The 23,303-nt window shown below is 42.1% G+C and overlaps 1 protein-coding gene across 1 annotated transcript in view; it reads left to right on the top strand.

Moving 5' to 3' along the window:
- The first annotated feature begins 346 nt into the window (after window positions 1-346).
- The window catches only part of hsd17b12b (hydroxysteroid (17-beta) dehydrogenase 12b), a 37,759-nt gene continuing 14,802 nt past the window's right edge, over window positions 347-23,303 (top strand). The window contains exons 1-4 of the mRNA XM_072671702.1: window positions 347-637; window positions 14,619-14,665; window positions 15,093-15,168; window positions 21,424-21,531. Of these exons, the coding sequence (XP_072527803.1) occupies window positions 475-637; window positions 14,619-14,665; window positions 15,093-15,168; window positions 21,424-21,531 (394 nt within the window). The 5' untranslated portion in view covers window positions 347-474. The remainder of the gene's footprint in view (window positions 638-14,618; window positions 14,666-15,092; window positions 15,169-21,423; window positions 21,532-23,303) is intronic.

Below are 23,303 nucleotides of genomic sequence, written 5' to 3'. Positions count from 1 at the left end.
AAATAAATTAGAGAAAAGGAAACTGTAGGACATGGGCCCTTTAAGACCTCACCTAGCACTGGCTTGTCCTTCGAGTTCACGTTCACTCCTTTTTTTTTTTACTCCTTTTTTTTTTTTTTACTAAATATACATTAATTTATACCCTCAAATTCTGAACTTTATGAATCAACACATATTAAAATAAAATATAAAACGAATCCTTTAAAACTTGTGCTTATACTCATTAACTCACCTCATCCTACACGGCGCTGTCCAATGAACGTTCGAGACGTTAAGAGAGCCCCGCCCTCAACTTCTGACGGACAGGCGGACAGGCCAATCCGCAGCCGAGATTCGACGACAGCGTCATCGGAAGACCTAGCCAGCGTGGAGGCGAGTCCATGGGTGAAGGCGCATGTAGGGTTTGTATGAGGACTGTGCGGGCATTGTGTTTTTAGGCTTTCTAGCGGTTTATATTCATATAAAAGGTTTGTTATGATGGAGGTACCACAGCCCGGACAGCTGCTCTGTTGGTTGGGCGGTGCGACTGCGGCCTGGCTTACGGCCTGCGCTCTCTACCGCCTGCTCTCCGGCCTCCGGGTTTGGATCGTGGGCAACGGATCCCTGGTCCGCGCCTCCAGACTGGGCACATGGGCAGGTACGTCCACCACAGAGTCCTGACCTTATGTTAAGGTGTGCTGGAGGGGCTGGCACCTAGAAAACAGCTAGCAAGCAGCTTAACGGTATTATAGTCATGCCTTGCCCCTCTTAGGCCTCACCTGGTGTTTGTTTGGGTGTGTGTTGTGTTACAGTACTGGGTTAAAGGACAGGTGGAGGTATAAGGTCCTGGGCAAGGACACAGGTCACAACTTACACAGGATAGCCACTGTTAAAAATATAAAGGCAGCATATCTGATATACATGATAGTTATATTGTAGTTGAACACTTACTGTTTCCAGTGTCTGGTCCATATATAGCTTTCTGGAACCCTACTAGTACACACACACACACACACACACACACACACACAGTATACACTCTCAAGTAGCTAAATTATTATGTGTGGTACTGAAAAAAGGCCATTTCACAAGGCAAATGACAATTGATGCATTCAAATGATTAATGGTTATATATATATATATATATATATATATATATATATATATATATATATATAAATGACTACTGCCTTTATTACAGAACCTTTGACCCCCCCCCTTTGAAGTCTTCTATAAATAAAGGCACACATGATTCTTAATTTTACTTTCTAGGAAAACTTATAGTAAAGGCTTAGTTTCTAAGTATATACTTGGTGAATGGGTATCTACCCAAAGCTCAATAGCAATGGTCCTTTTTTGGAAATCTTATATTTTACGTTTGTCACATTTGCAAAACACAAAAACACAGATATAACGTATATATTTATATTTAATAAAGATAAAAGAAAGATCCATTTCTTTCATGGGGGGAGTTTCTCAAAGCTGTAGGTGTTAAAGACTATTAAAGAGCATCTGGAGAGGCTACTTAAGAGGCTTTGGATTGGACTAGGGAGCTCTAACTGAAGATCCTGTTGTTTTACATGGTAATTTGTGCTGATAATAGGAAATACCAAATATGATCAGCAGTGCATATTTAAAAAGTTCACTAAATAACTTTTAATAATAATAATAATAATAATAATTTTCTTCATGTGCAAGTGTGGTTGGTCTTTATTAGGCGTAATTGCTGTAATGGCATTAGGAGGATCACCCCATCACCCACAATTGAACAAATGTTGTCATTGAAAGTCCAAAAGTCCGCCTAACTATGCAAGTCATGCCACGATGTACCGTGAAGTCCACTGAAACAATGGTTTGACTGAACCTTCAACTGAACCTCCTTTTACTGACTGCATTTAAATATCCCACGCAACTCAGAACGCACAGAATAACACACACTAGGCTAGTTATTCACGTTGTGGGGAACTCCGGACATTTCCATAATGACTGATCTGTAGATAGATTTTTAGAATAAATTTGTATAATATCTGTATTTGAAGGGAACTTACAGTTGAAACCAGAAGTTTACATAAACTATATAAAAAAAGACACTCTTTTCTCACTGTCAAAAAGAAAAATGCATGAATTTAGAATAAACTCTTCCCGGTGTAGCTGAGCCATGTTTGTAGGCCGCCTTGCTCGCACATGCCTTACCAGCTTCAGTCAGCATCTTCACAAGGTCTTTAGCTTTTGTTCTGGGCTTGATTTGGGCACATTTCAGACCAAAGCATGTCATTCATCTCTGGGACACTGAAACTGTCTCCCTCCTGAGCGGTATGGGGTATGGCTGGACATTCCCATCTAGTTTGTACTTGCGTATAATTGTTTGTACAGATGAACGAGGCACCTTCAGGCATCTGGAAATTACACCCAAGGATGAGCCGGACTTGTGCAAGTCCACGATTCTCTTCCTGATCTCTTTCCCGTGATATTGCACAATAAGCAGTGTGTTTCAGGTGTACCCTAAATACATCCACAGGTGTAATTAACTCAGATGTTGCCAATAAACCTATCGGAAGCTTCCAAAGACATGACATCATCATATGGGCTGTCCCAAATTGTTGAAAGGCATAGTAATCTTGGTGTATTTAAACTTTTGACTTAAAAGTAATAGAAATAGTAATAAAAATGGCTTAAAAGTAATAAAAATGATTATTCTCATTAATCTGGGATCTCATTAATTTTGGTAATCATAAGTGACTTAAAACGGGAAAAGTTTATTCTAAATTCATGAATGTGTCGTGTAAACTTCTGCTTTCAACTGTAGTTTGGGACAACATAACACTTGCATAAGCATTTAATAATACATTAATAAAGGATGTGGTGTTTTGTCAGTTTAAAAGAGATTATAAAATGGAAAACACTATAAAAATGAAGAGATCAAAATAAATCTAAAATAAATAAGGAGAAAAAATGTTTTAAATACTTACAATAAGTAAGAATTGAAAATAAACACTATGGACAAAAGTATTGGGACACCTGTTCGTTCCTTGTTTCTTCTGAAGGGTATTAAAAAAGAGTTAATCCTGCTTTTGTTGGAGTAACTGCCTCTACTGTCCAGGAAAGAAGAAGGCTTTCTATTAGATTTTGGAGGAGCATTGCTGTGAGGATTTGATTGCGTTCAGCAAGAAGTGTGTCAGTAAGGTCCAGAGAACACCGTTCCGTTGCTCCACTTCTCAATGCTTGGGGCTTTAGACCCCTCTAGCCAATGCCTGGTATTTTATATAGTGTATGTAAACTTGTGGTTTCATCTGTACATTGGGACAATATAACACTTGCATAAGCATTTAATAATACATTAATAAAGGATGTGGTGTTTTGTCACAGTATGAAAGATATTTTGTAAATGACATTAATTTTGTCTTAATAGTGTGTGTTCGTAGAAGAGTACAGTTTTGCTTAGGGAATCATGTTTGGCTGAACAGTAAACTCTGTACTTTGTCCACTTGGTCCACCACTGATGTTTACATATAGGAAAGTATGTATGAAATCTACCCCTTTTTATGTGAGGATGTCAAGTAAAAAAAAAGGTGCCCGTATTTGTCACTGTACAGTGTACACTGCACAGCGAAATGTGTCCTCCGCATTTAACCCATCTGTGGTAGTGAACACACACACACACACACACACACACACACACACACACACTAGTGAACTAGGGGCAGTGAGTACACACACATCCAGAGCGGTGGGCAGCCAACTCCAGCGCCCAGGGAGCAAAGAGGGTAAAGGGCCTTGCTCAAGGGCCCAACAGTGGCAGCTTGCCGAGCCCGGGTATCGAACCCACAACCCTGTTAGCCCGGCGCTCTAACCGCTGAGCCACCACTGCCCCAGATTCCTCATGAAACTGACTGCATTGCTGTCCCTCAAAACGGATGGCAGCAATAAATAGCTTAATTTAACAATAAATAACTTCAGTGGAAGTCGATGTAAAAGGCAGTCATTGTGGAGCATTGTCTTTCTATTGGTCCATTTATCCTGCACATTTGACACAGTGTCAAGAAGAACTGCCAGATTCACTTTGTCACAAAGTGAAAAACACAGAGAAAAAATGAAGATACAAGGTTTTTGCAGGATGGGAACAGTGTGGTGTTTTTAGTGTAAGGGTCAGTGTCATTTACCTAATAAAACTTCATCTTACATTACCTTGCAGGGGCACTGCCAGGGAATATGGGCCAATGAAAGATATTACACTGGGCCCCACAGCTCTAACAGTTCTCCCAGAGTGCTCAATTAATGCATTCTTTAGGGCCCCGGTCAGACACAGGTCCTTAGAATCGTCCTAACATCACCAACTCCACCAACTTTACAGAAAGCTCAAAACATTTAACAAGCAATGAGTGAAAACAGAAGAAAGTGCTAAGCTTTAAAATAAAGGCACACAAACTAACCAAACTAAAATTAAATAGGATTAATGTATGTAGTATGTAGTATAAGTGATATAGTTATTATTATTATTACTACAATTGTGAGATATCAAAATGGAAAAACACTATAAAAGAGATCAAAACAAACAATCTAAAATAAATAAGGCGAAGAAATTTTTTTAAAATACATACAATAAAATTAAGAATTGAGAATAAACACTTTGGACAAAAGTATTGGGACACCTGTTCGTTCCTTGTTTCTTCTGAAGGGTATTAAAAAAGATTTAATCCTGCTTTTGTTGGAGTAACTGCCTCTACTGTCCAGGAAAGAAGAAGCCTTTCTATTAGACTTTGGAGGAGCATTGCTGTGAGGATTTGATTGCGTTCAGCAACAAGTGCGTCAGTGAGGTCCAGAGAACACCGTTCCGTTGCTCCACTTCTCAATGCTTGTTGCTTTATACCCCTCTAGCCAATGCCTGGTATTAGGTGTGGTGCCAGTAGCTTCAGAGAGTCCTATTCGATTGGCCTGCCTTCTCTACAGGGACTAGACAAGCTGTATGTGTGCATTTGCACATCTGTGTCAGCAATGGGTGCAGCTTAAAGTAGCTGAAGGCATCATTAGAAGGGGTGTCCACAAACATTTGGATATGTAGTGTAAGATTTAAGATGAGAGCCAAGAGTTCAGACTCCTTACCTAGATAGCCTTCATATTAATAATGGTAAAATTTGCATTATGGTCACTGTCAACACACAACTGGGCATGGCAGGCTGGCCTAAGGAGGTCTGAGGATGTCTCCGGAGGTACTCGGAAGCAGAAACCGGTGTATTTTTAGGTGTAAACGGTGTTTATAATAGAACCAGATTCAAAGTGAATTCACTATAGCCTCTTACTACAAACTTTCTTTCGTACTGGAAGTGTGTTCACGGCCAGTGTCATATCTGTGATAACTCGGCCTTCTTTGTCAGAAACACAACAAGAACAACAAAGCAGTCAAATCCTGGCAGCTCCACTGTCTATCAGAAACGACCACAAACGGCCCTGATTGGTCCAGTCTGAGACGCTGGCTGTCCCAGGAAATGTACGAGATCTGTCTAGACTGTATCTGAGTCCAGAGGGAATCAAGATTACAGGTTCACTTCGAAGCCAAACACTATGAACCTCTATCCAAAACAGCAGACAAGAATCTGATGTTGTCAGAAATGACTCTGACTCACTCTCTCAGTTGAAGGCTAATGATTATACAGGGGTGGTCTTACCTTCTCAACTGATAGGCTAAGAAATCTGCCATTCGACAGGTGTTTAGATTTGGATAATATTGTTAACTGATATTTTGAACATTCAGGTGAAGCAGACTCTTAGTTTTTTATTTATTTATACATTTATGGCTTTTGTGACACTTCAGCATCAGCAGATTTGTTTGAGGAGGGATATCGGACATTGTAAGTAGCTCCCAATTTCCATATTAGTGCATCCCTACTGACTTAAAGGGGTATATGCAGTTTACTTTGGCACCAGTACTAACCCCGTACAATAGTGGTGTAACGGATCACAGATAATCCGTGATCCATATGGACGCCCCCCTCCCACCTTGCCACACCATTAGGGATTAATCTTTTTCAAAGTTTAACCATAACAGTGTGGAGTACAGTTTTACTACAGCTGTTACTTTTCACAGTAATAAATCCCAGTAAATATTTGGACACAGAGCTGCAGTTGGGACACCCACACAGATTGAGCGGCTGACGGCCAGGTGAGCGGAGCATGTGGATAGTCTTAGGCGACACATCGAGCACAGCCACACCCTCAGCACCTTCACTCTGGTGTGTGAGTGGACAGCAGAGTTATATTAGTGTGAGCCGTGGAAGTCTCGTTTGGACACGGGCTCAGATTAAATAAGAAATCAAACACAAACTAACTAAACCAAAATACACAACCCTACCCGAACCGACCCCTGCTGTCAAACCAGGTAGCCACATGTAGCCATAACAAGGCACTCACGCCCTACTTATCCCCAAATGTGAGAATAAGAATATAACACAGCTGGAAAGCTAACAGAGTGAATAGTGGAAGTACCGGGTTGGTCTTCCAGCTCTTTTATAAAGAGCTCCCCTGGTGGCCAGTCATTGACCAGCACCTACAGACACAGACTAACACAAAAAACAGCACAAGCTGATCCAAAAAATATATGACTTGTGACCCAAAAACCGTGATCCGATCCAAACTGTGTGTGTGTTCTGTGATCCGTTACGCCACCAATGTGTTTATGAACAAATGCGGTATCTGTGCCATTAACAAAAAATGTTCTGGCTGCAAGCAGCATATCAGCATTTTGAGATTATTATATATTTCAAACTCGAGACAAGCGAGTCACAAACAGTCCTGCTGCAAAATATTTGTCACCTGAATCACCTGAAAACACTTAACAATATGTATAATCCAGATAAAACAATCTGTGTTCTTCATGACCTAAATGTTTGCTTGAAAAAAATGATCATAAATCTGCAAAATCTGTAAACAAAAAATATATACATCTCTAGCTCACACCTAGAATTAAGCATTGTGCCAAAAGGTTCATGTTTATCTGCTCCAAAGAGTCCTATTCTATTGGCAGTACATCTCTGCGGGGACTAGACAAGCTATGTGTTTACATTTGCCCGTCTGTGTCAGCAATGGGTGCCGTTTAAAGTAGCTGGAATGCATTGATTAGAAGGGGTGTCCATAAATATTTGGACAAAGTTTCAGCATCACTTAAAGCATTGTTCTCTTCTGGAGTTCAATAAATACATCAGTTGTTTGATGCAATGCAGTTAGTTTGAATATATTATGATGTTGTTTTACATTTAGCATTAATTACTTATAATTAAATGTAGCCTTTAGCTACAATCCAGAAGAAAACCTGAGATTTCCCAACAAACTAAACACGGTTTATTTCCCGCCAACTTGTGCGTGACACCACCCTGTTGTCCACATCTGTGGCCTGTGACTTCCTTTCAGGAGCTGTGTCCTCCTCTGTTATCACATGGCCCATGCACCGCGACCATCGACTGTATATTTGAGAGTCGCCCCAGCAACACATGAAAATCGATGGGCGTGCAGGAGGTTCACATACGCTTGGAAAACAACCGGGCGGTGTGCTATTTTTGCCTCCCTGACAACAACTCTCGATGTGTGAACGTTAGTTTCGGGCCTGCGTTTCTACTTTTGTGAATGAAGGCGTTTGTTCTTGGCCCGGGGAATGACTGGGCGGTAATTGGTTGACTGAGAGCAGCGACGTGATTGGACATTCAGGTCCTCGTGAATGTTCACATCTCTCGTGATGTGCACCCTCTGCGACACGTGCCTCGGCTCTCCGCCTTTGCATATCTCCTCCCATTCAGCTGAGCCTCTTTTATTCTCCGACTCTACTCTTGCTCATAAAACAATGTGTGCTCTTCCCCCGCCATGCCTGCTGCATGCACACAGACATACAGTGTCTCTCGGCCTCTCTCTCTCCCCCTACTCACCCCGTGCTCCTTCTTGTAGCGTTCTGTAGTCCAGTATTGTCATTAGAACGCGTTGTGTATTGAAGGTGCGGGCCGGACCGGCCTAAAGCTCTGCTGGCTTGGTGTTTGAGCGTTTAAATGAAGGTTAGTTTGGGTGAAGGGTGTGAATTTCATCACTGTGTGTTTAGTTAAGCCTCAGAAACAGATGCATTGTGCTCTGGTGAGCTGCGCTGGTTTACCAGTGATTAGCCGCTGTCTCTGCTTGTGATTTTTGGTGGCATATCTGAGCACAATGCAATGAACTTGTAATATAGACGTCTTTTATTTCTGCTGCACATCACTAATAGATTATAGATAGATAGATTACATTTTATTGCCATTGCTCAGGACAAGTACAAGGCAAAAACATGCAGTTAGAATCTAGCAGAGGTACAAATACAGTTACAATTACAGTAAGAGTAAAACAATTAAAAAAAATTCAGTGAAATAGAATAAAGTGCATGAAATATGAGAAGACATTAAATCATATCTGGGCTGCACATTGGGAAAACCATTATTATATTGCACATTTTATGAAAAATATTTGAAATATACATATTGAGATGTAATCCAGCATGTCATGTATTGTTTTTGTACATGTATCAAAAAAAAAAAGATAAAAAAAATAAAAATAATAATAATTTAGTCACTGCAGGTCCTGCGATGTGACTATTGTGCATGTGCACATTGCGATAAGGATACTAAAATGATATATTGTGCAACCCTAATGATAAATATAATACATATAGAGCACTTTGGATAGGTATGTGCACAGTTCTCTGTATATATGTGTGAAAAAGAGAAAAAATATATATATACTGCAAGTTATGCATTATAATATAGTTTAATATTAATAGAATTATAATAAACATCATGAAATATCAAGTAATCCTATATAATATATAAATAGAGACTTAAGCTGCCTCAGGTTTATATTGCCTAAGAAAAATCAGAATTACAATGAATACAGAATTTTCTTGTGTTGTGGTGTAAATTCACAGTCATGCAATAACCTGGTAGGTATTTATAGGAGAAGAAAAAAACATAACTTTCAGAGTAAAAAGACTGTTTAGGATTAGCTTTAAAACTGACTGATCACTTCACAGATCTTTAGGGTCATTAAGAGTTTTAATAGTTGGTTTGCAGGCTTAGTCCAGCAGACTGAGGCACTGGCACTTTCACCCGAGGATTGCTCTCTTCCGGTGGGTAGATGGCTCCCCCCCATCACTACATGTGGAAGGTGGCCGGCACAAGCGTGTAAAAGCTGATGCATCAGAGCTGGGTACCCGGCGCTTTCCTCAGAGGGCGTTGGTTGACCAGTTAAAAAAAAAAGGAGGCGGTGGCTGGTTGTGAATGCGTTGGAGGAGGCTCAGTCCTCATCCTCCTAGTTTCGGGAGCGTTACAGGTGACTGGGGAGAGTACTAATGAGTGGGTTGGGTAGTTGCCGGTAAAATAAATAAAAATAAAAATACAGTAATGTTTGCAGTAAAAAGGGACTTCAAACCCAAATCTGTTTATGACTGGTGAATCTCTATTGGCATAGTAATTTAGGGTAGCTCAAGACTAGGCTTAATCCATCTCAAAGACACTAGGGATAAATCTGTATCTGTGGTGCAAAAATAGCAACTTTACTGGAGAAGGACAAAACCTATTTAACTTCCAATGAAAGTTGATCTAAAACGATTTGGAGCATTTCTATTGGTCCATTCATCATTAAATTTGGGCACAGTGAAAAATCCAGTTCCAACCGTGTACATATCCGAGCAGAATTCCCTGCTATCATCCATTCAGGCATATCCAGCTGAGTTTTATTATAGAAATGCATTTAGGCGCAAATTGCAATAACGCCAGTTCAGTCGCACCTTTCCTTTGTGTTTGTTTTTTTCCCGTCCATTAATCCCAGATTCTTTCCCTTCGTTCAGAATTCCTATGACTGCTTCATTAATGGATATTTATGAATTGCTGTAACGTTACTGTACCGCACACTTGAGAGCAGAAGAAGACATTCACATAGTTCTCCCCCTTTCTGAAAATATCTCGCCTCAGGGAAAACCGAATGCATCTGCAGCTATTTTTAGCGCAGCCAATTTTAAAACCTTCCTTTTGAACAGCGCTGCTGATGTGAAGCAAATAAAGCCATTGAGAGAGGCACGTGGCATCCCATGCTATTTAAAGAAGCATGTTACTGGGAGTGGGGGCCCAGGGGACCCTTTGAAGCCTCTGCTGCAGCATCCAATGAAGAGTGAGGATCCCGCTCTGCGGACGGAGAGGGGTGTGCGATTACATAACACTGCATACACGGGAACGTCCAAGGGCAGCGAGGGATGGCACTTTTTTTCTTTTTCCTTTTTTTTCTGCTCTCAAAAGTTTTCTGAGTTTGCGAGGGAAGGATCGTAGTGTCTGGAAGAAGATGGAGGAAACCACGTGGACGACACACATAAAGAGTGTTTGTTTGGTTGTTTATTTTTTTAAGGCTATGTTTGTCACAGCCCTGTCCCTGTAAAATGGACTCGAATGGCGTACGCGTCAAACGGGTCGGGCCCAACGAGGGCTGTGAGAACAGATTCGCTCATCTGTAATACGTCATTCTTCTTGGGCAGTGCCATTGTCTGTGCAGATGAACATGGCAGGGCCAGTTATTACTGAAGTTCGTTCGTTTCTGTGTGCAGAATAGGCGTTTTGTTTAATGGCACAGTTGAAACTGTAGAAGCCATATCACCCCCCTAGGCTCTCTATATAGTATTACACTTGGCTCTGCTGCGTCCGTTACTCCGCTTCAATTGATAATTAAATAAATGTGTTTGTTATGTAATGGTGAGCGACAGTCTTCTGAATGTAGACTGTGCTACCGAAAAGTCTCCTCCCTGCCCTCTCCTCAGTAAGCTCCGCCTCTGTGCGCTTAGTATCGATCCTCAAACATGCAAGGGTGGGAGACCTGCTGATGCTGAGGGCGGAGGCGCTATGTAGCTTTAAATGTAAAAGTATTTCTAAAGTAAATATAATGCACATTTAGGACCCAGTATCCAATAATCGTGCATCCCTAGTTATTGTCCAACATCCGCACCGCAGCGTCATAAAAGACTATATCCACCCTCAACATTAACAGGTTTGAAAAACGCACGTTAGGTGGTTAACAGTCATGCAGAGGTGGGGCTTAGTGAGAAGTGGGTGGGGTGGAAAGGAGCCTGAATCTGAGGCTTTTCTGCTTTGAGCGTTGCAGCGGCAACAAACGAGCGCCATGGTTTGGAAGACCGTCGGCCACGTCTTTTGTAATTGAGGGACGAATCCTCCCTGTTTAATTATCAATTGATGCGGAGATACAGACAGCTGTGAGGACAGCTGAGAGGATCATCAGAGTCTCTCTCCCCTCCGTCATGGACATTTACACTGCCCGCTGCATCCGCAAAGCAACCAGCATTGTGGATGACTTCACCCACCCTTCACACAGACTGTTCTCCCTCCTGCCATCAGGAAGAAGGCACCGCAGCATCCGGTCCAACACAACCAGACTCTGCAATAGCTTCTTCCCCCAAGCCATCAGACTTCTCAACTCTCTGAACTGATGTCTTTTTCTGTTACATCTCTCTCTCTCTCTCTCTCTCTCTCTCTCTCTACAACCATTTACCCCAGATAAAATGGGAAGCATTTTTGCACAAAGCATTTGCACTAATAACATTACTTCCTCACTGGACTCAATATTTATTACACACTGCATAATTTGCACACTACCGCCAATTATTTATTACTCTCTGTCTGCACTGTGTTGTGTTGTCTGTCCGCACTTGTTTGTGTTGCACTTGTGCTCTGTATGCACTGTGTCTATGTTGCACCATGGTCCTGGAGGAACGTTGTTCGTTTCACTGTGTACTCTGTAAGTAGTTGAAATGACAATAAAACCCCACTTGACTTGACTTGACTTGACACAGCAGAACTGTATTTTTAACCATTAGGGGGCGCACTAGCCAGGTCTGGAACTGCAAAAGTGTAATAAATCTGTTGAAAGTGGCTTTTGTTGGACAAATAACTTGTTTTAACCGAGTGCTACAAAGACAATGTAGTTTACTGGTGAAAAAAATATCATGCAAATTTAACGCTTGATTTTTAAATGCGTTTGATGGAAGCCTGTATGGATGATGCTACCATAAATATTTGAGGGGAATTCAAGTGCCCAGTGCCTTCTACCACAAGTTCTCATTGTATCAACAGGTTTTCTGCTATTGTTGTAAATACCCTTTAATGAGCCCCTGTGATATGAGAGAGAGAGAGAGAGAGAGAAAGCAAGCAAGCGAGAGAAAGGGCAGCATTCGCAGGGGAAGCGCAGGCACAGTGGCTGGGCCAACATGCAAGGATGCCGGGGCTGCGTGTTTTGGCCGGGCTGCTGTGCCCAGGGTGCGATGCCGGGGGAGAGCGGAGACGCGTTGGTATTCAAGCGCTGCAGCTGTTCCAGACGAGGCTGCAGTGCCTGCCTGGTATTTTTAATCTGCCGTTCTTTTTTTAGCCCTTGGAATATTTTGCGGCAGCATGCGCTGAGAGGGGGCGTCCTCGCTCTCATAAGATCATGTTTCAGTTGACCAGATTCCTGCGTTTCGTTCTGTAGGTTGTAGTTGCTGAAGAGGAGGATGGGGCGGTGGTGTTTGGCCATTAAAATTGATATTATAATTTTATATTGCATATAATAAATATTCAGGGCCATCTAAAATACATCAGATTACATGCTAAATGGATATGAATGGAGACAATGTTCATTATTTTATAAACAAGCATTAACACACATGATGATAAAGCAAGCGCAGCGCCGCCAGGTTGCCATAAAAATGGGCGTCACATTGACTTCTGGTCGTGATGTGGAATGCCCTTCTAAATTTAGCCCAGGCTAAAAGAAGGGAGTTCATAAAATGGTTCAAAGCCAGCTGCTTGCCTTTCACTCTTGCTTTCTATTTTTAGCTGCCCCCAGGATCAGTCCTCACTCGCCCCGCCCTCGCGCTGTCTTATTGTTCGTCATCCTCTCTCTCTCCCTCTCTCTCTCTCTCTCTCTCTCTCTCTCTCTCCCTCCCTCTCTCTGCGCTACTCCAGTGGATGCAGGAGGCTGCTCATGTAAATCTTTAATCAGTGCTGCCTCCTCTGACACCAGCCATGCCAAGGTCAAGGGTGGTGCTGTGAGGACTGTGCCCCCAATGCCCAGGGGGGGCACTGATCACAAATCAAGGAGGGGTGGCTTTTCTTGCTCTTTCTATAAACGTGATGCAGCCGCCTTGCCTCCCTCGTAGCTATATATTTTTTTAACAAAGAGGTGAGCTGGGGGGGTTGGGGGGGGGTGGGGGGGATCGACCAAACTGCTTAAAATAGCCCTGTTGTCTTTGTGAGGCGAGGACGCCCGGGCAAGAGCGGCCAGGGAATGCGCTCTGTGTCCTGCTGTTCTCTGTGCGTCCACCAGGTTCAGTCCACCACAAACAATTCTCCAGTTTGAGACATTTGGGTTTTAGATACTTGATTTAAAAGGTTTTATTTGGTAATAATGTGATTTTTTTTTTTTTTTTTAGAGACTCGTATCAGCATTGGACAGATGATTAGGTATGATGTGAAGCTGGGTTGCTTTGCTGAAATCTTGATTTTATTATTTTTACAGTATTTATAGCTATTTATAACTATACCTACTAAATATTCTATACTAAATAAATATGACTTATTCCAGTAATGCGAATGATCATTTACCCCCAGTATCTATATCTTCTAAAGGTTTTACATCTTCTGACTACATCCTCTTAAAGGCTGCAGTAACTCAAATCAGCGATCAGTACATATGTGGTGAGCAGTTGGGCCACAACAGCAGAAGAGTACATTAGGTTCCACATCTGTCGACCAAGAACAGAAAGCTGAGGCTGCAGTGGGCACAGGCTCACCAAAAACTTACTGTTGAAGACTGTGGTCTGATGAATCGTAATTTCTGCTGAGGTACATGGATGGTATGGTCAGCAAGAATCTATGAAATCCATCTTCTTAATCCGTAACAGAAAAATTACACTTGGAAAAATATTGTGTATCGGCATTGCCACGAAATTCCCATATTGATGCATCGTTATTTTTTAAGTTTTTTTTTGGAAAAGCAACAATATGTAACGGTTTTGCCTATAAATTAGCAGCTTAAGAAGCTTAAGATGTTCCACTGACTGTAATTGTGAGAGTGACCTCTGTAAAGGCTGGCGTGCTGCTACTGCTCTATAGAACTTTGGTGAAGCTGCACAGGACCTCTGGTCAGGACTGCATAACGCTGCGTAAGTCCTATTTGTGTCAAATCCTGTAATATCACATGCTTCTTTACCTTCAGATGCTTCTTCTGGATCTCTCAGCTTGTCCAGAAGGGCATGTGTACAGCCGTCCGTGAGGTTGTATATTTACAGCAGTGGAGTAAATGTGAATTACACTCCCCAACTGTAGGGGGAGCCCAGGAATAAACAAGTACCGATTCTCACATAATGCTCCTGCTTTACAGCGTGTTTCTGGTGTATCATGATTGTCGCGTCCCCTGAATCATTACGTGAATGTGTTTAATTATACGTAAGGTAATCTGCATTAGCTGTCAGTAATAGAGGGCGGTGAGACCTTAAGTTTCAGTGTTTTCCATGGCAGTCCTTTCTCCATTGATGTGCGGCTGCAAGTTACTGATGCATTATTTCCCCACACTAACCTTTACATCTGTCTTTGTCCCTGTAGTTGTAACTGGGGCCACTGATGGAATCGGGAAAGCCTATGCGGAGGAGGTAAGATTCCAGGGGGGTTTTATTCTTTTTTCTTTTTTTTTCTTCACTTCAGAAATCACAATGAGTCATCAGCAGAGAGGTCTTAGTGAGAGATCAGGGGAGGACTCCGGACTCCTCCACTCTCAGAGGCATGCCTCAAATAGCAGACTCGCCGGCGAGCAATCAACACAGATGCTTATTTGTAGACCTCATGTTTTGACTGCTATTAGGGCAGAAGTAGTTCCTTGAAAAATGTCTTAAATACCACTTTATAAAGCTCTTCATATCCCAGTGCGTCAGTGCACGTGTTCATTAGTGCTTCACTGGAATGATTCACATGATTACCTGGTTCTTCATATGGGCTTCTATAAGTATGCATTCTGTGTGTATGTCCTGAACTAAAGTATGGGTGCATGTGTTTTGGTTTTTTTTTTTTTCCCCTCTTCAGCTCGCTCGCCGAGGCTTTTCCATCGTCCTCATCAGCCGTACTCAGGAGAAGCTGGACGAGGTCTCCAAAGCCATCGGTATGTGCCCTGAGCCTGTGGTCCACTCTGTGTCGAGTGTACTTCAGGTTAATGACCCCTTCACCTTTATTCATAACGGTTTCACTTAAGCTTCCTGACGCTTGACTTTGGCTTTAAGATTAGAACTGACCGAGATTTGCATGATTAATTTTAGCTGAAATTTTTTTTTTTGTATATATATTTTTATAATATATATAATTGCAAGCAGTTGTAATGAATTGCAATTGTAATGAATTTAAATTTAATTTTAGAGTTAATGTCGGCATTGCCAGTTGATGCATCATTTTGCAATCATTTGAGCATGCTATGTGTGGTTAGGCCTGTCATGATCACTATTTATTGTGGGAAATTATTATCCCAGAAATAATTGCGATCAACATGGTTATTATTATAATATTTATTTATATTATAATAATGATTAATAATGTATTTTTAAGGCCATTTTATTCCAGTGATATATTGATAATAGTATAATAATGCAATTATACCATTTTAAAGAGCAGTGAACTTTCCATAATTAGAAATATTTAGACATTAGCATTGGAATATACAAATGTTTAAATGTCCTACATAAATAAAACGTGAATAAAATAAAACCACAAAGTCGAAATAACAGCTAATTTACATTAATGGGCTGTGCTTGGGTCATAAAACCTATCGTTCAAAACGGATCCCAATTTTTGAGTCATAAATTGGATAATTGTTTTTGGATCCGCAAAAAAGGAGAGGAAAAAACGAACAAAAAAAAAACAGGGGAGACGAGCTTTACTCTCCACTGACGCACCACAGTGATGACCCTTCAGATGTGTGACCATGCTCAATGGATTACCATTGCCCTATAAAGAAAGACCAGTCACCTTTTGTGGTTTTAGTGGTGTTTGCTGATTCTGCTGTGTTCTGATCCTCACTGTACTAATAATATATACTATTATACTAATATATGTATAAATCAGTATACCTAAATGATAAGGATGAATTTAATAAGCCTGCAATGATCATGAGAAAAAAACAGTGCGGGTGTAAGGGTGAGCTTTTGGCTCTTGAAGAAACCACTTTGCATGGATCAGGCTGAACTCCACAGTCTCATTCCTAAGTCTTATCATTTTGTACATTTTACATTTGGACTATTCTAATAACTATTAGAATTAAACCAATGAAACCTTGGAAGACTGGGGTTTGATAGTCCATGTGGGCAAGAACATCATGCTGCGCCAGTAAGAGTTAGTAATAGCCAGTAACAGTGAGATATCAGTGCTATGATTTGGAGTGTGGTGTGATTGTTTGTGCCAGAAGAGCTGAGTATTTCTAGAACTGCTGATCTCCTGGGATGTTCAGCTTTTCTCTGTAGAGTTACTCAGAATGATGCAATAAAGAAAACACATTCAGTAAGCGGCAGGTATGTAGAAGGAAACACCTTGTTGATGAGAGCGGTCAACAGAGAATGGCCAGACTGGTTGGAGCTGACAGAAAGGCTACAGTAAGTCCAATAACCACTCTGTACAAGTGTGGTGAGCAGAAGCAGCTCAAAATGCCAACATTGAGGTGGATACAGAGCTACAACAGCAGAAGACCACGTCAGGTTCTGCTTCTGTCAGCCAAAAACACAAAGCTGAGGCTGCAGTGGCTCAGCACAGGCTCTACGAAACTGGACAGAAATGTAGAATGGTGATGGAAAGCTCAGAATGCGGTAGGTTGAGTGTTCCTCAGTGGCCTTCCAAGTTCCTGGATCTGAATCCAGTGGAACACCTGTGGGATGATTTGCAGCGTGACGGTGCTCCTGGAAAGATCGGCAGGAGTTCTGTGATGCTGTCATGTCGTCAACATGGAGCAGAATCTCAAAGGAATGTTTCCGGCATCTTGTGGAAGCCTTGACGCAAAGAATTTGGGCTGATTTGAGAGTAACGGAGGCTCTATCCAGTATTTAGGGCAGCAACAAACAACTGTTTTGAAAGTCAAATAATCGATTATTGCAATAAATTATTGATTATGAATTATGCGAGTTTATGTAGCTGTCAGCTTTATTTAAAAATGAACTGTTTTAATGAACTTTAGTATATTTAGTATATGTATAGTCAGTATAAAAGATAATTAAAACTCCAATATCTTTTTCCTGTCGCAATTAAAAAATAATACAAAAAAATGAATAAAACCATTTTTCTCTAAATAAGATTTCCCATAATTTTTCGGATCTGTAAAAAAGATGAAGGGGAGACAAACGTGAGTTTAAAAGTATTTTGTGTTTCTGCTTTGTTTGTGTGACTTAGTGACTTTTGTTTTGGGGCAGCAACAAATGACTTTGATTCGACTGTTTTGATTCGACTGTTTTGATTTGATTGTTTTGTTACAAACATAAAAAATGTAAGCTTCAGTTTAAAAGTATTTAGTGTTTCTGCTTTGTTTGTATTTTGAAACAGTCTGGTCGGAGCCACAATATCGTGGACCCTCCTCCGCTCACTGCGTGACCAGCTTGCTGATGGCTATTTTTGTTGCAGGACGTTATCCGTACCCAGCATTGACTGATTGACTCTATCTGTAAACAGACACCATATTAAGTCTCACGTGAACTGCCGTTCATATTTCAGCCAGTGACCGTCTCCTCATTTATATCGTTGCTGGACGACGTAGTTGAAGATTTCTCCCGCGTCCGTTTGAGAATCCCACTCCTCACACTAATAAAACTCTGCTTTCCACTCACACTCCAGAGTGATGGCGCTGTGTCTGCGTGTGTCTGTGTTGCCTTATGGCTCTGTAGCGGTGCTCACGTGACCGACAGCCCAATCCCAATTGATTGATTAATGCATGGGTTAGCATGAGAAACATGGATCATTAAATTACTTGTCATTGCACTCCAACCAGTATTAGTATAAAGCTCTGTACATGTATGACATGGATTAAATTGATTAAATTGATTGGGGTTTGACAAGAGTGGGATGATTTGCCAGGAAACCTCCATCATCACGCTACGTTTTTCAGTAGTGTGGTTATAAATGCTTATTACACTAATGTGAATGTTAATGGTTCAGTTTATTAGATTTTAATGTTCAAACAGCTCAAATTCAAGTGAAATTGTTGAAATGAAAATCTAATATTGTGAAAAATGTATAAGTATTGTGATCATAGTGTTTTGCCCTATCACCTAAACCTACAGTATCATACCCTGCAGTAATATGGGATTGTTGCAGGACCTTAATAAACGATTAGACAGACTGGAAAAGACAGATTACGGTCTTTTCCAGTCAGCCTAAGGATGTTTTCACACTAGCGTTTCTAGTGTGAGAGTTCTGCACAATTGGTTTTGAGCCCATGAGCAGCTCAGAGAACCGATCCCTGGTCTGGGGTTCACTTCAAGCAGACTCTGGTGTGGCCTGCTGCACTTGTGGAAGCTATCTGCTCCTGGCGCCATGTGTAGGGTTGTGTGATTGGTTCGTTTTGTCATGTGACCGCTTCAACTCATCGTCTGCATGGCTAAAAATCTTCTCCTACAAGATTCTCCTACGGCGTTCTTGAATGGTGAAATGCCATGACCTCAGAAAGCGCTATCCAAGGAAAATAATCAAAAGCAGTGAACGGGTGAACCTCGGCCCTGCCGTTTTGCAAAAACTAGTGCAGAATAGAAATTGCCACAGTTTGGACGGAATTCTGTGTGAAAGCAAACCTACAATAATGAAGCCCTCCCCCAAACGAGCCCAGAATCGGCCCTTAGTTCAGACTTGTGTGGAAGTGTCCTAATGGTTTGGATGAGTGGTAAAATAATGGCAATGGAACACTTTACAGTTTCCACGACTACCGATGAAAGAAATTCAGTCATATGTAGCAACATCATTGATCATTTTGTAAAAAAAAATTAATTAAATTAATGAAAATCGAGTGATCCAACATTGCTCACCTTTAGAATTGCACTGTAAGAGTATCGTATTGAATATTGTGAATCGGCACACCCTTGTGGGATCCCCCCTCCTGCCTGAGCTCTGAAGTCATAGCAGAGACCTACAGCAAAAGCTAAACAAAGGCTTGTGCTGGTAGACGAAGGAATGTGCGGATGGGTCGGAGATGACTGGATTTGAACCCCCCCCTCTCCACCCACCCCCCACCTTGCTTCTAAGCACTGTGATTGGCTGACTTTTTGATTTGTGGAGGATGGCATGATCTGGTGCATGCATGTGTGTCGACGTCTGTGTGTGTAAATGCATGTTGCAGTGTTTCTCCTGTGTGAGATGCCTGTACCTGAGTGTATGTGTGCATGCATGCGAATTTTTGAATGTGTGTGTGTGTGTGTGTGTGTGTGTGTGTGTGTGTGTGTTTGAGGAGACTGAATCGTGAGGGGGAAAGCGCTGTGTGTGTGTGTGCGCGAGGCAGCGAGTGTCTCCCTCTGCTGAATGAGTGTGGATGTTAATGAACTGGGCTATTTTTAGAGCTGTGCTGAAAGGCAGGCTGTGTGCCAGCTGAGTTGCCTGGCTGCTGCTCTGCTGCTGCTGCTGCTGCTGCAACACGGAGAGGGACTTTTTGCAGATGGAGGTTCTGGGGGATGTCAGGGAAAGGACGCTGGAGAAAATACACACACTGTGTTTCCACTGATTTGATGGCAAAAGCATTTGATCATTTTTTTTCTCTTTTCATGTTCTATTCTCCACAGATCTGCAGGAAGTCCCTTCAGCACTTTGCGTTTTCTGCATTAAAGTGATCTGATTAAGCTCTGAAATGAAGAGCATACTATTTTGACCAGAATGTGGTGTTTAGCGTGACTCCAGAGCCTGAAAGGCGATTGGCTGAGGCAGACTTTGAGCGTGGGCTGCTGAGGCACCTCCTCACGCTGGCTCACGTGTACTACATGCGATTGGGAGATGAGTGCAGTCAGAGCATGCTCTCCTGTGTGTGCAAATGCACACAAACAGCTTGTCTAGTCCCTGTAGGGAAGTATTTCCAGTAGAATAGGACTCTCTGGAGCAGATAAACATGAACCTGTTGTGCTCCAGACAATATTTTTGGGATGTGTTTTGAGGAGTTGAGGATGAGATGGGGTGATTATCATCCAACATCCTGACCTTGCTAACACTAGTGTTGCTGGATGCAATCAAATCCTTACAGCAATGCTTCAGTTTTTAGTAGAAAGCCTTCCTTGGGTAGTAGAGACAGTTACTCCAACAAAGCTTTAACATGTTTATTTATACCCTTGATTTCAGAAGAAACAGTGAATGAGCAGGTGTCCCAATACTTTTGTCCAGTATGCATGTATGTGTGTGTGTGTGTGTGTGTGTGTGTGTGTGTGTGTGTGTGTGTGTGTGTGTTTACTTGCTCATGTCTCTCTCAATGAAGCAGGACAGCGTCTACTAGGGAGAGCCTGTGAACGGAGACTGATGTCTGTGAATGGAGTCTCTCTCTCTCTCTCTCTCTCGTTCACTTGCTTTTTCTGTCCCCCTCCCCCCCACCCTGTGTAGCTAGCGTGTGCTCACTGATGGAGAAGCAAACTCGGCCACTGACTTCACTTCTTTTTTTTTTTTTTGGAAGCCCCTCCCCCTTTAGAGACCTCCTAGACCAAAACAGGGACAATATGAGTTTAACCTGAAGCAGGTTCACGCAGAACAGCTACTTCACTTGAATGCCGGTTCATGTGAGGACACACATCCAGTGTCCTCTTAAACCATTATTTATATATTTGCTTTGTGCAGGAGAAAGAAAGCCCCGAGGCTGGAGGGGACTGTCTACGTCATGTAGCGTCACCCCATTCTCAGGCCAATTTCTGCGCCCCGCACCTGTTCTTCCCTTCAGACAGTTGCACTCCCCAACACACCCCAAATCCCTGCATTCAGTGCCATAAAGCAATAGCTCCGAAAGATCGTTGTAATTGTAATTGTAGTAGATTGAACACGCACTTGCTAAATGGCCCTGTGTGTGTGTGTGGTCATGTTAACGTGGCCCAGACGCATGGAAACCTGCAGTGTTTGCAACACACTGAACCGTTTGTCTGTGCAGAGAGACACGAGCGCACAGTGAAGGAGACACTGCAGCTTTGTCCTCCTTGCTTCGGTGACTCTTGGTCTCCCCTCTGACGTCACTGATATTACAGCCGTCCTCACATTTGGTGCTGCCGTGATGGGTGTTAAGCAGCAGTGGGAGTAAAAGCTGGAGTGTTTTACACTCTGACAGTGATCACGTCCCTCTAATTACGAATGAATGAAAGGGTGCAATGTTAACATTTTATTTATTTATTTATAGATTTATTTATTTATTTATGGATTTATTTCTCTTCTTTTTCAGAGAGCAAGTACAAAGTCCAGACCAAAACCATCTCTGCAGACTTTGGGTCCGTGGACATCTACTCCAAGATTGAGTCTGGATTGGCTGGCCTCGAAATTGGCATCTTGGGTACGTTGCATTTAAGGTCCCAGTGCATGCAGAATGCATTTCACACAGCCCCAAACTCAGCCGGCCTGCAGCGCTTCCTGTTGCATCAGTAGTCGTGATGTTCGTGCAGGGTCTTGTGTACTGGCTTTGTATCACTTGGGTTTTTGGAACAAAATGTTCTGGGCGTGGACTGTGTAACTGGTTGCTCTTTCTCTAAAGTAGTGGATATTTTGAGTACAGTAGGAGTGTTTCTTTAATGAACGCCGCCTTTGCGTTGGCGTTTGCTGCCACCTACTGGACTTGAGCCGAACACATCAGTGGACACATCAGTTTGATCACAGATTTTTTTTTTTATTGTATTAGTGTCACTACTTTATTTATTTGGATGTTGACCACTTTTAGGGCGTGAGCAATCTGATGACATTTTATTGTAATTATGATAAATTGTCACAATATGTGCCTTTTTCTTTAATCCTATATTTAATGTTATTAATGTAATTAGAAATCAAATACAACATAAATTAAGTAGAATAAAAAAAATGAATTGAGCCAAGAAAAAATAAAACAGGCTAGCCTAGTTTTGCTGGACCTCCTTTGGCTCCAATGGCATTTTAACAATGGGTTTGAGGACCAAAATATCTGCGAAAAAGGTTCTGTGGTATAAAATGACCTCCCTTATGTTTCCTGTAGCATAGCGATGAGCAGGACCTCATCACTAATAACTAATACCACGGTAGCGAGGTTGGCAGCCAGCGGGTAGCGATGCTAACACTGTAGTACTGATGCTGAGCGAGTAGATGGCCTGCCAACACAGTGGTAGCAGTGTTGTACGAGGCCGGTGGCCAGAGTGCTGCTAAATTGTAGAGATGATTAGTCGACAGGTTATCGCTACAGACTTCGACACACACGCACATCAATGCCGCAGTATGTCTTCACACCACTTCCCAAGGAGAAGAAAGGAGACCCAACCTCAGCTTACCTAAGATCTCCCCTCACCAGCACAGATACTTTGTTAGCTTTGTGGCGAAATGTAGTCCTCAGACCATCAGTACCAGAAAAAGTCCCTAAATCAGAGGCAGTTCTTGCACATGTGAGTTTTAACAAGGTTCGTTAGTCAGTCACTAATTTACTATGTCTGCCAGTCTTCTAGGAAAAGTGCAGCAAAAGTGAAATGTGCGTAGGCCAGAGAAAAGACCCCACATATCACTAAGTGGAGGCTCCGAGGTTAGAGCTCCAGGCTATTGATGACAGGGTTGTGGGTTCGATACCCGGACTCGGCAAGCTGCCACTGTTGGGCCCTCGAGCAAGGTCTTTCACCCTCTCTGCTCCCTGGGTGCTGGAGTTGGCTGCCCATCGCCCTGGGTGTGTGGGTGCTCACTGTCTCTAGTTCACTAGTGTGTGTGTGTGTGTGTGTGTGTGTGTGTGTGTGTGTGTGTGTGTGTTTTCACTACCACAGATGGGTAAAATCCAGATGGCACATTTCGCTGTACACAGTACAGTGACAGATATGTGCCTCTTTACCTTTATATAGGGTAAGAATCCACCAATCAGTGTTTCAGGGTCGATAGCGTTTATATATCGGTTGATAAGCGATAACCGATATATATTGGGCCAATATTCGTTGCCCGTGAATTCAAAGTTCATAGTGAGAAAAATGATGAACACCTAATGTTTAATAAAAGTCTGAAACTGGAAGTTGTGATATTTTCTAGACTACTGCACGGTTCAACTATTTATCTCTCCACTCAGATACTCAGGTCATCCTCTAAAAGGGGGCACATCTAACAGGTTCT

Source organism: Salminus brasiliensis, chromosome 25 (assembly GCF_030463535.1).
Source record: "Salminus brasiliensis chromosome 25, fSalBra1.hap2, whole genome shotgun sequence".
Lineage (NCBI taxonomy): Eukaryota > Metazoa > Chordata > Actinopteri > Characiformes > Bryconidae > Salminus > Salminus brasiliensis.
The sequence above is the reverse complement of the archived record's forward strand: the minus strand, read 5'-3'. Positions and strand labels throughout refer to the sequence as shown.